The 12,452-nt window shown below is 45.5% G+C and overlaps 1 protein-coding gene across 3 annotated transcripts; it reads left to right on the plus strand.

Moving 5' to 3' along the window:
- The first annotated feature begins 524 nt into the window (after positions 1-524).
- On the plus strand, positions 525-12,322 carry snrkb (SNF related kinase b). 3 transcript variants are annotated; one of them, XM_041037704.1, is made up of 5 exons: positions 525-776; positions 1,870-2,174; positions 2,334-2,728; positions 8,459-8,600; positions 10,082-12,322. In XM_041037704.1, the coding sequence occupies exons 1-5, from the start codon at positions 774-776 to the stop codon at positions 11,160-11,162; spliced, it is 1,926 nt and encodes a 641-aa protein (XP_040893638.1). In that variant the 5' UTR covers positions 525-773; the 3' UTR covers positions 11,163-12,322. The 3 variants fall into 3 exon arrangements, with proteins under 3 accessions (XP_040893638.1, XP_040893639.1, XP_040893640.1); XM_041037705.1 differs by having other exon boundaries at positions 526-776; positions 1,789-2,174; XM_041037706.1 differs by having other exon boundaries at positions 526-776; positions 1,793-2,174.
- The last annotated feature ends 130 nt before the right edge of the window (positions 12,323-12,452 follow it).

Raw genomic sequence — 12,452 nt, forward strand, 5'->3', positions numbered from 1 at the left:
TACATGATAAATAATTAGTAAATGCTAAGCCTACCTGACATACTGTGACTACCTATAACCCTCGGGAAAGCTATTTGAACTTTCCTTAAGGCATTCCAGTCTCTAAGGGCAAACTGAGGGTATAAATGGAAACAACTTTTTTTTTGTTTAGGTTGGTCATTTCCCTTCCCCCGAGTCTTCTGTGTGAGCTCTGTGTGGCAAAAGACTTTATAATAAGAGCATGTTAGGAATGCAAGTTATTGTGTATGTTATGGCAACGCTCGTTGTGCCTCCCTGCTGTTTAGAGAGAAAAACACATTAGTCAGTTATATAATTCCTTGGACTTGAGAAGCCTTCATTCACTCATTTTCCTCTCTCCGCTGCGTACGAGAGGCTCGCGGCCGCTGGCTGCTGCGCCGCGGGAGCGAGTTGGAATGCATTGACGTCAGAAGGAAGCTGGACAAGCGCGCGTGTGTACACGCACGCGCGCCCACGAGATGTTCCGTCTACTCTGTCTCGGCGTGTGTGCGTGTGTGCGTGTCTTTGCGGAGCGGGCGCGCGGTCACAGAGCTCGAGTCTCTCTGGGATGAATTGAGGCAGGCACGCAGTCATGACGAGAAGTACGGTATGTGCGCTCGCGGACCGCGAGTATGGAGTATTATGAAAGAACAGGAGAAGGCGGCGCGGTCATTTTCTACGTCTGAATTCAACGGTGACATTAAGTGCGAGACCGTGGAGTGACAGAGAGAACCGCTGCCTGAACAGCTCGCAGCTACGGGGTGTTTTGCGCAACAATGGTAAGTTAGCACCGAGGTTACTGTGTTTTCATAGCCGACTGCCCGGTCCGGCAAGCGGCGTTGTGTTCCCGTGGCGCTGTGCGTGTCAGCGAGGTTGTTGGTAGCGTTTGTTTGGAGATGTTGAGCAGGAGCCGGGAGGATGACTACATGCGTATGTGCCAAACTCGGGACTGCAGTTGAGGCCAAGTATAGAACAGCTGGCCTTTAACACAAGTGTAGCAGCCCGTTGGCAAGAGTACGCAGCGTGTTGGATCAGATAAAACTGTAAAGCCAACGGCATCAGCGCATGATAACACGGTTAGGCCTGCGAGGGTCCAGTTGGCCCGGTGAAGCTGCGAAAGGGGCTTTAAACATGTTGTGTTTAATGATACCATTAATGCTGCTATATAGTGATGAAGTAGTGATAATGATGAAGACGAGGAGGGGGAGGACAAGGTGTTGACAGTGTTGATGGTCATAATGGTGAATATGCCAAAGAAAACAACAGTGAAGCTGACAGTGATAGTTACATAGGACGATGAGGATGATGATGGCAGTTGAACTAGTTACCCTGGGGAAGATCTGATCATGACATCATCAGGTCTAATGACACCTACTGACCCTCTTAGCAAAACTAATGACACACACACACACGCACACACTCACACACATACATTAAGGTTTCCTGTTACAGTATTGATTTGGCGTGCCATTTGTGCTGGATGGGTGTTATTTGAGATAGAGATAAACAAAGCTCCTCAACATCACAGACAATCAAAGAATATTTTACCCTCTACTTTACACTGTATTATAAATCCTATATGATATTCACTGCTTGATTCAAACCCGTCCTGTCTTCTCTGTCTTTGAGAAAAGATGTGAAACATCAGTCTATTTCTGGTCCTGTGCCTGAAGGGATGAGGCATTAGCAGCAGCTAACTTTATCTAAAGCCCTTTTCCCTGTGGGCCAAAGGCCAAAATTATCAACACGGTCATTTTGTCTCATTGTGTTGTCTTTTCTTTGTCATGCCAGGCAGCTCCCCGCACCTTGACACCTTGATACAACTATTTTCCACTCCTCTTTTCTTTTACACCTTTCTGTATTCCCCTCCAGCCCCTGGAGCCCTCCAGTTCAGTCCCTCCTCTACCCTCCTCCCTTCCAAATCCCCTCTTTGTTTCAAACATGGACTCTTCTGGAGAGATAACTGCAGCCCAGGACGGACATCTCAACCCCAGGTGCAGCCCCGGTCGCTCTGATCTCAGCGGACTGTACCATCTGGGTCGGACGCTGGGCAGGGGCCACTTTGCTGTGGTTAAACTGGCTCGTCATGTCAACACCGGCCAACTGGTGGCTGTCAAGATGATCGACAAGACAAAACTTGATGTTTTGGCAACAAGCCACCTCCTACAGGAAGTGAGGTACAGAGTACAATTATTCTGAAAGACAGAGGTTGAGAAGAAAAGATTGAAGTCAGAATAAACAAAAGCAAATTCATATATTTCATCTATTAAAATCTTGAATTCTGAACTTCCTTGGATTACTCTGATGATCTCACCATCATTACTAATTATTTTCAGGTGCATGAGGCTGGTGCAGCATCCCAATGTGGTTCGCCTCTACGAGGTCATCGACACACCCACCACCCTCTACCTGGTGATGGAGCTGGCTGAGGGGGGCGACCTCTACGACTACATCCTCCGCCATGAGGGAGGCGTGGCTGAGGGCACCGCCAAGCGCCATTTCGCCCAGATAGTGCGCGCTGTGGCGTACTGCCACCAACTCCACGTGGTGCACCGGGACTTGAAGCCGGAGAACGTGGTGTTCTTTCCCCAGCAGGGGGCGGTGAAGCTGACAGACTTTGGGTTCAGCAACTTATTCCAACCTGGGACAATGTTGGCCACCAGCTGTGGGTCGCTGGCGTACTCCGCTCCGGAGATTCTGCTGGGAGAAGAGTATGATGCTCCAGCTGTCGGTGAGAAACAGAGAAAATGTCGATTTATTTATTTATTTTGCATCTGGGAACAATTTATATAATACAAGGCTAAAAAATCACTCTTTTGTTAAACTGGTCACAACAGGCTTAAAACGATAAAACTCACTTTTGCTCAACTGTTTCATGCTCATGCAAACAATTGTGCTTGTTTGCATGAGCCCATGTGTAAGTGACTGTGTGTGAGTGTGCAGATTCACACTTCCACTCACACACTCACTTACCTCTGTATGTGGAGTGTCCCCCTGACCCTGTGTATGTACTCCTGTATCTCAGTGTGTGTGGGGGTTGCTGCTCTGTATGCCCTTGCTTGTATCTGTTTGTGCCTGTGTGTACGTGTGTGTGTGTGTGTGTGTGTGTGTGTGTGTGTGTATCCGTAAAGGATTAGTGCGTGTATCTGGGTCAGTCTAAGCAAGCCAGCCAGTCATGAGCCAACTGGGCACGTTCTGCAGTGGAACCAAACACTGCAGCTCACCACTGGGCTCTTACACTGCATAGCAAGCATTTGTACATCTGTGTGTATGTGTATGTGTGTGTGTGTGTGTGTGAGAGAGAGAGAGAGAGAGGGAGGCAAGAAGACAAAGACATAGCAGAAAGAGAAAGTACCATGCATCACTATTTATCTGTAGTAGAGAGATTGGCCTGTACTGCTGGGAACGGTGGGACATTAGAGGTGAGGTAGGCAGATAGCCTGTGGGATTTGACGTTATAGAAACAGCAGGAAAACTGAGGGATTTGGTCTTATGTCTCATGGGGGGGGAGACGCAGCATGTCCGCTTCAGGGAGGTCGGTGGTCTTATCTGCTAAGCTGGACTAGGCTGGGTTTTGGCAGGGTTTGGGTGACTTGTTATTACAGCAACTACAAATGCATCTGCACTGAATACAAATGCATCCCAGCTGCAATCAGAGGCCGCTCTTGTCGAAGGACATCTACAGCCTGTGTGTTTGTTTAAAGGAAATACTGCCTATGGCAAGACTAAGAGTGAGTTGCAAATAGGTCAAAGCCAGTGAAAGTGTAGTTTAAGAAACTAAACGTATTGAATTCTCTCTTTTTTTCCATATTACCTTACACTGTCTGTTAATAATCGGTGTGTGTCCCGGTGGGATAGTTTCTGTGTTAACCAAGGGTGCGGCTCGAGTATAAAAAGGGGCAGCGATGAAGAAACATTGCTCACATGCATCCATAACTTCAACATGACTTATGAGTTGCATGAGTTCCTCTTTTTTTTTTTAACGTTAGTTCCTGTTTCTAAAAGCGTCCACACGAAGGACGTCCATTTAAATCCATGTGCGTGTGATTATTAGCTCCTAGACTTTTTTCTGCTTCACTTTGACTCAAGTGCACTTTTCTGTTCTGTTCTACTCTAAAATGAGTCAACCTGTAGAAATGATTATTGTCATCACTTTGATAGAAATGTACACTTCCATCACCCACACACACCCATAAATAAATGTGTGTGTGGTAATCCTGAGCTGCAGAGAGGAAGAGATGTCCCCAAGTGATCTCAGCTTAGTAAGGTGACTCATAAACCCGTCTCCTCACACTCACTCACACATAGACTGCTCTCTGTGTCTCTTTGATATTTTCATCTCCCATAAACAGACTGTTGTTTAATCCTCTGCATTCCCTTCACTTCTGGGAGTCTTATATTATTATACTGTATGTGTGCTCTGTTTGAGGACACAGTGTTTGTGTTTGATGATAGTCATATGATGTGGTGAAGAGACAGGAAGGTCCACGGGGCCTCTTTCCTTTGGCAAAGATAAACATTGCCTACAATTACATAACATCTGTCCGCTACTGTGTGCATGCATGTGTGTACAGTTTCTGAATTCTGCGTGTTAGTGGAAGATCATCACCACTGCTGCAGTATGTGTGAGCCTGCTAATGGTAGATGTTTGTGTTGTCCTTTTTCTTGCCAGAATTGTAATTTTTTGATGATAAACATTCAATATTTGGCTGAATATAATTTGTCACAGCCTAAGGACAACACAAATTACAGTCTCAGTGCGTGTGAATGAGTTATGACCGAGAAGTCGGTCTTGGCAGCAAGTTATGTAAAATGTCAGATAAGAGGGGAGGAAGGTCTAAATTTGGCTCATTGGCTCATTTGCTTGCAGAATTGAGCCAGCAGATAATGTAACATTACTTTTATTATGTTTTTTTTCAGTGCCACAAAAATTAATTTTGATGGGTGAAAAATCCGCCCTCCAAAACTCTAAAACAATAAATGGTGTTTTGGTGTCAGTCACGTTCTTTAAAATAAGTCTGAGATGTGATGTCCGGTGTCCTCGTGTTGTGATGTACTGAACCACAGCAGAAAGTTTAATTTAGAATACGCTTCCTGTTTGACTGGCCACCACATCATATACACCACCCATTTCTCTGCTGCAGGGCGGATGGCCGCTCACTGAAAGGACCCCCCCCCCCCCCCCCCCCCCCAACAAACATCCTATTTTAGATCAAGGAATAGCTGCATAGCCGGAGACGTTTTCCAGACAAAACCCCTTTGTCAGTGTTTTCATACCAACCTGAAGGTTGCAGGGTTGTTTATATAAACAGAGACTTTTCCAAAGCTTGAAAAGGCCCAGATGTAGCATACCACCACCAGGCGTGTTGGAAACCATAATAGTGCAAAGAACAAATCATCTCTCTTAGCAACGACATCCAAAAACAGACACATCACTTCGGGAGAAAAATTGCGCAACATTGATTATAAGTGAGTGCTTTGTGTCCCCGTGCGTAAAGGTTTTCTGAAGATGAGAAAGAGGACATAAAACTGTCCACCGATTCTCACTTCAGACTTAAAGGGGCATTACTCCAAACAATTGCTTTTGTTTCTTTTCTTTTTTTTTTTTTTTTACAAAATTCTGGCTGCTTTGAGTTGCATTCAGTTCCCATTTTCAAACTGGCGTGCCACCAGTTTTACACTGTCAGTTTATTTGTCATTGTCGGTATTACTTTGGTTGTGAAAACAAACAAAAAAGATGACCCAGAGGTCGCAGAGGCTGTCTCTGGGAGTTGGAGACTCCAAACCTTTAATGTAAAACCTGCATTACTAACCGGGGCAGCAGTTTGAAAGATGTTGTCTGTCTAACAAAAGACTCACGTTGCATCATGGAAAATGTAAGATCCAGTGCTTATGGGGCTAAATTCACACTGGAGATTGAAATTGAGGAAATCTAATCCTCTGCTGAATCAATCTCACCTTATGGCAATACTAAATTCCTGAAATACCCCTTTAGCTCTCAAAAAATCAGCCTCTTAGAAAAGGTTTTAGAAAGGTGTCCACATATTTTAAACACATGAAACATGTCCAACATTATCCATCAATGTTTCACTGATTCCCAAGAAGTAATGCAGTGTTATACAGAGAGGAGTGTTAAGTTGTAAGTCACTAGAAGGACAGGCAGGGACAGTGATGCCTGTATCAGTTACAGAATGGTCCTCTGCATGTACACCGCAGCTTTATCAGCATCATTACATCAGTTACAGGATAATCATACGACAATAATGAAATTTGTCAAGATCACATGATAAATGGCTTCATAATTGGTCCAGTTCATGCAACACAGTATGTTTATCAGTGACTGATGATCTGAATGCGCCATTTAATAAGCGGCGGCCATGCAATGGATGCTGGGATATTCTGGTTTTATCCTCCAAATGTGGGCAGAAAAGGGGCTGCATGTTTAGCCTGAACTCAGAGGACCCTTTGGAACGGGGCCGCATTGTTGACCCTTCATGACGTTTTTGATCTTGAAATGCGCACTTCAAAGGAGGCGGCCCCTCAACTACAGAACCAGATCGTTCACTCTTTCTTATATACTGCGTGTGTGTGTGTGTGTTGATGTTTGTACTGTCAGCAGAACACTAATGCATGGTGAGAATGTGTGATATTCCCCAGCGAGCAGAGAAAAGCACACTCCCAGCAGTCAGTGGCTTCTCCTCCCTGTTGCATAACACTTCTCTAGACTGAAGTGAGCGTGCATGTGAGTTTCCATTGTACGGTGAGGACTGAGGGCTGTTGTTTGGACCATCATGAATATAATGTGGGACAATAGCCAAATGTTTGTCACACATGATGGGACTGGTACGTGTGAGATTCCCTAGATAGATGTGAAATGAATGAACTACACTGTTGTTATCTTTATTGTGTTTTGAGATAAGATCCTAAGCAGATATCTGCTTATAGATATAAACTTAGCCTGATGAGGAAAAAGTCAGGAATCCCCAAAATCATTAGGATTCATCCTCTGGAGATCATGAATGTCTGCATTGAACTTAGCGCTAATTCATGTTGTAGACATTGAGAAATTTCATGGGTTAAAGTTGAAACTTTGACAAGCTGTTGGCACTAGAGGAAAACATCGGTACAAACTCTTAGATCTGTGCATTTAAAAGTTGTGATATTATGAGCTGCACCACTTGAATGGAAAAAAAAAATACATATTAAAAGTACAGAAAGATGCAGATGCTCCACAAGTGTGTAGAAAAGCTCTAAGGTTAAAATCCAGATTGTTTGACCTGAGTACAGCAGACCAGCAGCCAGGGGACAGGTTGACAGTACAGTTCCCCCTGTACAAGTCTATAATGACAAAACTGATTGTGATTAAACAATCAGTTGATAGGAAAAGCTGGAGAAACACCAAAGTCAATATTGGAGTTGGACTTGTTCTTTATCTGACTCATGAAACAAATGTGATATTAGCAGCGGCAGCACTTTATCAGATAAGTGAGCTGTTAGATTTCTAGTGTTACATCGGTGTTAATACACAATGTGAACAGGGAGTGTGGTGTTCTTACTTACAGAGTTTGGGAGAAACTCAAGGAGAGACAGAAAAAAAGGAAAGGAAGATCGTTCTCAGAATAGCACAGCACCACAACAAGCCCTCTGTTTGTTGTGGCCTTCAGCCCTCAGCTCCCTTCCCTCTGCGTGTGTGTGTGTGTTTCCTTGAACCAGCCACACTGTCTTCTCTGGGTTCAGGCTGTTCTGAGTTCACATGGGCCTCCTCTCACTGCGTCTGCATGAATAGAAGAGAGAGAGAGAGAGAGGGGAGGGTGGAGGGATGGGGGAGAAGGGGAAGGAAAGGGAGGAGACAGGAAAAGAGCACACTGTCAGCGCTGTTGGTCAGCACCAGGAAGCCTGTGTGTGTGTGAGTGTGTGAAAATGTGCACCAAGCCCAGCCGTCTGCAGCTTATGCCTCACACTTTAAACATGTAAAACCGGACATCCAGCCATTACTCTTGTACTTTCCTCTTACATTTTTTTTCACTTAACTGTGCAATAACTTAATGTAGTCTCATTTAGGACTCAGCACGGAGACCAGTCCCACCCGGCTCACCTTGACCTCTGACCTCTCTGTCGAGGATGTGGAGGAGGAGGAGGAGGGATGAAACAGAATTTCACTGTTGGGTTGCTATTTTTTTGACCTCGATCCAGAGCTGATCCTTTTATGCAGATTTGTAGGACAGAATCAGATCCTCACCTCGTCTGTTCGCTGCCTCAGAAAATAACCGCTGGGTTTTTTCATGTCAATCTCAAAAGGGACAAATATTTTAAAATATCCCTCAAGGACCATGAAGCTCGCAGCTTTCTAAATATGATCAGAGAGCAGAGGGATTGGATGCTATTTTAAGGCCTGAGATGATTTGCTATTTAAGGCTAATTTTGGTGCTTTTCCCTGTGTGTGTGTGTGTGTGTGTTCCAGATATCTGGTCTCTGGGGGTGATCCTGTACATGCTGGTGTGTGGAGTCCCTCCCTTTCAGGAAACCAACGACAGCGAGACTCTCGTCATGATTCTGGACTGTCGCTACTCCATCCCCGAGCATGTTTCAGGCGACTGCAGAGAGTGAGTATGGAGGAGTAATCATACATACTGCACATACAACTTCCTGTCTGACCACAGCTTCATTTAAAGACGCACTCTCTCCCAGAGATTTGTCTGCTGTTGAATAGATCTGGTGGCTCATCCCGTCTTAACGAGCTACTGCCTGTAAAATCATCTCATTAACTCACGTTTCACTGGATAATTGGAGTGTCCCAGTTGTCTCGGGCGCTTTTCCAGCCTGCTGCAAAACACAGCTCTAACCAAAAGTTTCTGGGCAGGAAAAAAGCGTGTTCATCTATCAAATCTGGTTATTGTTTTCATTATTATAAAAATATCTGTAGCCTGGAGCCTTGGACTGTGTTTGAGTCTTGTCAGAGGCACTCGAACACACACTGGAACAAAATACAACTCACATGTACTCATGTGTCCTCTCACTTAACCTTCACTCCTCACACCTCCAACCAAAACACACACACACACACACACACACACACACGCCTCAGCCTGTCCTCAGCTCACTGGACAGCAGAGTAAATATCAGGAGAGTTTAAACTACTGAATGTGAATGACTTAAAACACAGTCTTCCACGGTTTCACTGTTGACTTGACCAAGAACATATTATTTAATCATGTTTAATTACTTGCTAAAATCTACAGATCCCATTTGTTTTTGGAAATTACAGAGCCTTTTTAAAACCGAAAAAAAAGTGAGTGTACTTTTCATATTTGGCGAAGAGGCGGTTACTCTACGGATCAGCCGGCCGAGAACCCGGCCACTTAACTCGGAGCAACCGAGCTAGCCTAAGGCTAATCAGCTAGGCTAACAAGCTTAGCGGCAGCTACACGCAGCTACATCCGCCACACGACAGTCCCCGAGTCCGACCCGACTAGCTCGACCCTGTGTAACCGCGACACACAGCATACAACAGAGATCATAATGCTGTTGTGTTTTAAACATGACTGTTTCAGATAGAGAAGCAAACGGACTCTGAGAGCACGGAACACACCGCGACAGCGTCCCTAACATTAGCTGCTCCGGTCCTCTATCTGTATCAGCAGCGACCATAAATCGGCAATGAAGTCACAAGCCAGCGGCAAAATATGCTAATACATGCTAATTTGTACAAACGTCCAGGTAAAATACTGAGAAATTTACTTACCGAAAAAACACAGACTCCTTCGACAGTCGGTTAGTACAGTCTACACTACAACAAGCCATATTGTCACAAAAACCTATCCGAACATTGGCAAACAAACACGGACACTGCAGCCCATCAACCGCTGGAGGTAGCCGGAGGCCTCTGGATGTAGCCGCCTAGCCCAGCCGATGCCTAATTTATGTAAGAACTTTAAGCGTAAATAACACTAAAACGCTAAAAAAAAAAAAGAGCCCCCAGCAGCAGCCGAGGAACTGCAGCTTTTTGAGCGCGGAAATGATCCTCACTGCTGAAACAACTCCCCTCTTCATAAAACAATAATAACTCTGTCTTCTTTCCTGTCAGTCTGATCTCCAGGATGCTCCAGAAGGATCCCTCTCGCCGCGCCTCACTTGAGGAGATCGAGACTCATGACTGGCTGCAGGGGTTGGATGACGCGCTGCTCAGCCCAGAGGCCCCACCACACTGGCTCTTGGGGGCCCTGTCTCCCAGCTCTCCCCGCTTGGGACTGCCTGAGTGTGGGGACCTGCTTGCTGCGAGGCCCCAGCCTCAGCAGGCTTTCCCTGGGCCCTGGCAGCCCAGTCTCAGCTTCACCCTTCGTCCACCTCCAGTTGAGGAGCCTCCAGCTCCCAAGAACCTGCCTGCACTGCAGCAGATCTGTGAGGAGGAGGAAGAAGAGGAGGAGGAGGAGGAAGGGGAGGGCAGTTTGGTTGAGGGAGAAAGTTCAGCATCTCTGATAGAAGCAGAACCAGAGAAAGAAGCTGAGGAGACGCTTGATGAAGCAGCTGATCAAGTCTGCAGAGAAAAGGAAGAAAGAGAAGAAGAGCTAGGAAGCTCAGTGGAGAAACTAGAGGAGGAAGAGGAGGCAGTGGAGGACAAAGTGGAGATAGAGATGGAAGAAGAGAAAAACAACAGTGGGTGTGTGATTTCAGACCAGCCAGTCAGTCACGGAGACAAGCCGGTCAGTCAGGCTCCTGAAGTCCCACCATCAGCTCTAAGTGGTCTGGGAGTCCCCTGTTGTCAGGGGCAGCCGGACCTCACAACCACAGAGGAAGGAAAGGACGAGGAGACAGAACCCAACAACAACACCAACAAACCCCCTCCCTCCATCCCTGCATCCTCTGCCAGACTCAGCCTCAACCGTAAAGAGGCGCCAAAGACAGAAAGAGAAGGAGAGCAAGAGGAAAAAACGGAGGAAGGGGCAAGAGATGACCTCTTAACAGACAGATCGCAAACCCACAATGCAACCGGGACCCGGGATGAGGCTGCCCCGAGGGTGGAGCAGGGGAAACGACACAGCATAAAGCTGCGTGAGAGACTCTTTCAGTTCCCTCTGTGTGAGAAAGCTCTGGCCTTCAACATACCAACTCACAACAAGCCCAAGATCCTCCCACTGGCTCAGTACAACTGCTGCCATGTGCTGTAAGCGAAACCAGTCCTGGTGCTATCTGCGACGTGCTGCCCCATCACTCGGGACCCGCAGGCTGTTTAGCATTCGGCAGGTGGCTGACTAATGAGCACAAACCCTGTGAAGTGGCAGACCTCTGAGCTCCCTGCTGAGCGTCTCTGCTGCAGGGACCTGAAGGCATGAGAGCAGAAAGGCCCTCAGCATGCTAACGCCAGGTGAACAGGATGGGATGTGTACAGATTCATACCTACTAACACTCGGTTTATAGCATCGTGCTCACATAATCAACATTGTTTTAAGCTAGAGGTGGTGTACAGCACAGTCGTCGGACTTAGTAGAACCTCATCCATTTGCTGCTGTGTACAGGAGCAACCATAGAACTGCAATGAGTAGACTTTGTCCAATGTGTAGCTTAGAAACAATACTGAACCTACCTGTACAGGAAAGAGGGAGACTGGAGAAAGAAAGAAAGAAAGAAAGAAAGAGACAGACAGACAGAATGACCGCAACCGTTTTTACTGAATAAGCTATAGTCTGTTTTGTTCAAAAGGTGCCTACAATGATAAAATGGGTTTCATACTGTATGTGGCCACTGTGTCGTTTGGGTTCTGACTGTAAAAAGCTCTGAGGCTCAGTGTTCTGGCACATTCCCTCACTCAGTACATCCATCACTTCATATCTTAGAACATGTGAATCAGAATAAACTTTAAACCAGCTTCTGCTACAGAGTAGCACTCATTTCCTCTTCGCTTTGCACAATCTGTTTCTCATGTTGGTTTAAAAGCTCTTAATGTAGAGACTGAGACTGTTATGATATGACATGATATACTGTAAAAAATATGCCGGAGACTGAGATGATGATATGATTTTCTGTTCTCTTGATCCTAAAGTCTTATTAATATATTGGCTTGTCCTAACGCACTGTATGATACTGTTTATAGGACCATTGATTATTGATTGGGATGCAGGTCTTCCATGGTATCTGAATCTATTCTTTTTGATTATACTGAACATTTGATTAATATTTGATCATAACAGTTTTATTTTGGATGTGCAGATATGAAGTTCCTTGATTTTTTTTTTTTTTATAATGTCAGACATTAATTCTCTGAAGAGATATGTGACTTTGTGCATGTTATTACTGTTATTTATCACAATATACCTCCCTGTGTCTTGGATCTGACAGGACATTGTTCTTGTGTAACTGTACCTTGAGGTAACCCACTGAATGATGAATTGCACACAGTGCAGCTGTTGTAGCAGGTAGCTTTCTACAAGCAGTGTCCTGGGGTTGATGGATAGATTTGT

The sequence above is a fragment of the Toxotes jaculatrix genome, chromosome 5 (genome assembly GCF_017976425.1).
Source record: "Toxotes jaculatrix isolate fToxJac2 chromosome 5, fToxJac2.pri, whole genome shotgun sequence".
Taxonomy (NCBI): domain Eukaryota; kingdom Metazoa; phylum Chordata; class Actinopteri; family Toxotidae; genus Toxotes; species Toxotes jaculatrix.

What these genes read in the sequence shown, in the direction of transcription:
- snrkb (XM_041037704.1), top strand. An exon ending in CACCTCCTACAGGAAGTGAG is followed by an intron (nt 2,175 to 2,333) that starts GTACAGAGTACA and finishes AATTATTTTCAG; the next exon opens with GTGCATGAGGCTGGTGCAGC. An exon ending in GTTTCAGGCGACTGCAGAGA is followed by an intron (nt 8,601 to 10,081) that starts GTGAGTATGGAG and finishes CTTTCCTGTCAG; the next exon opens with TCTGATCTCCAGGATGCTCC.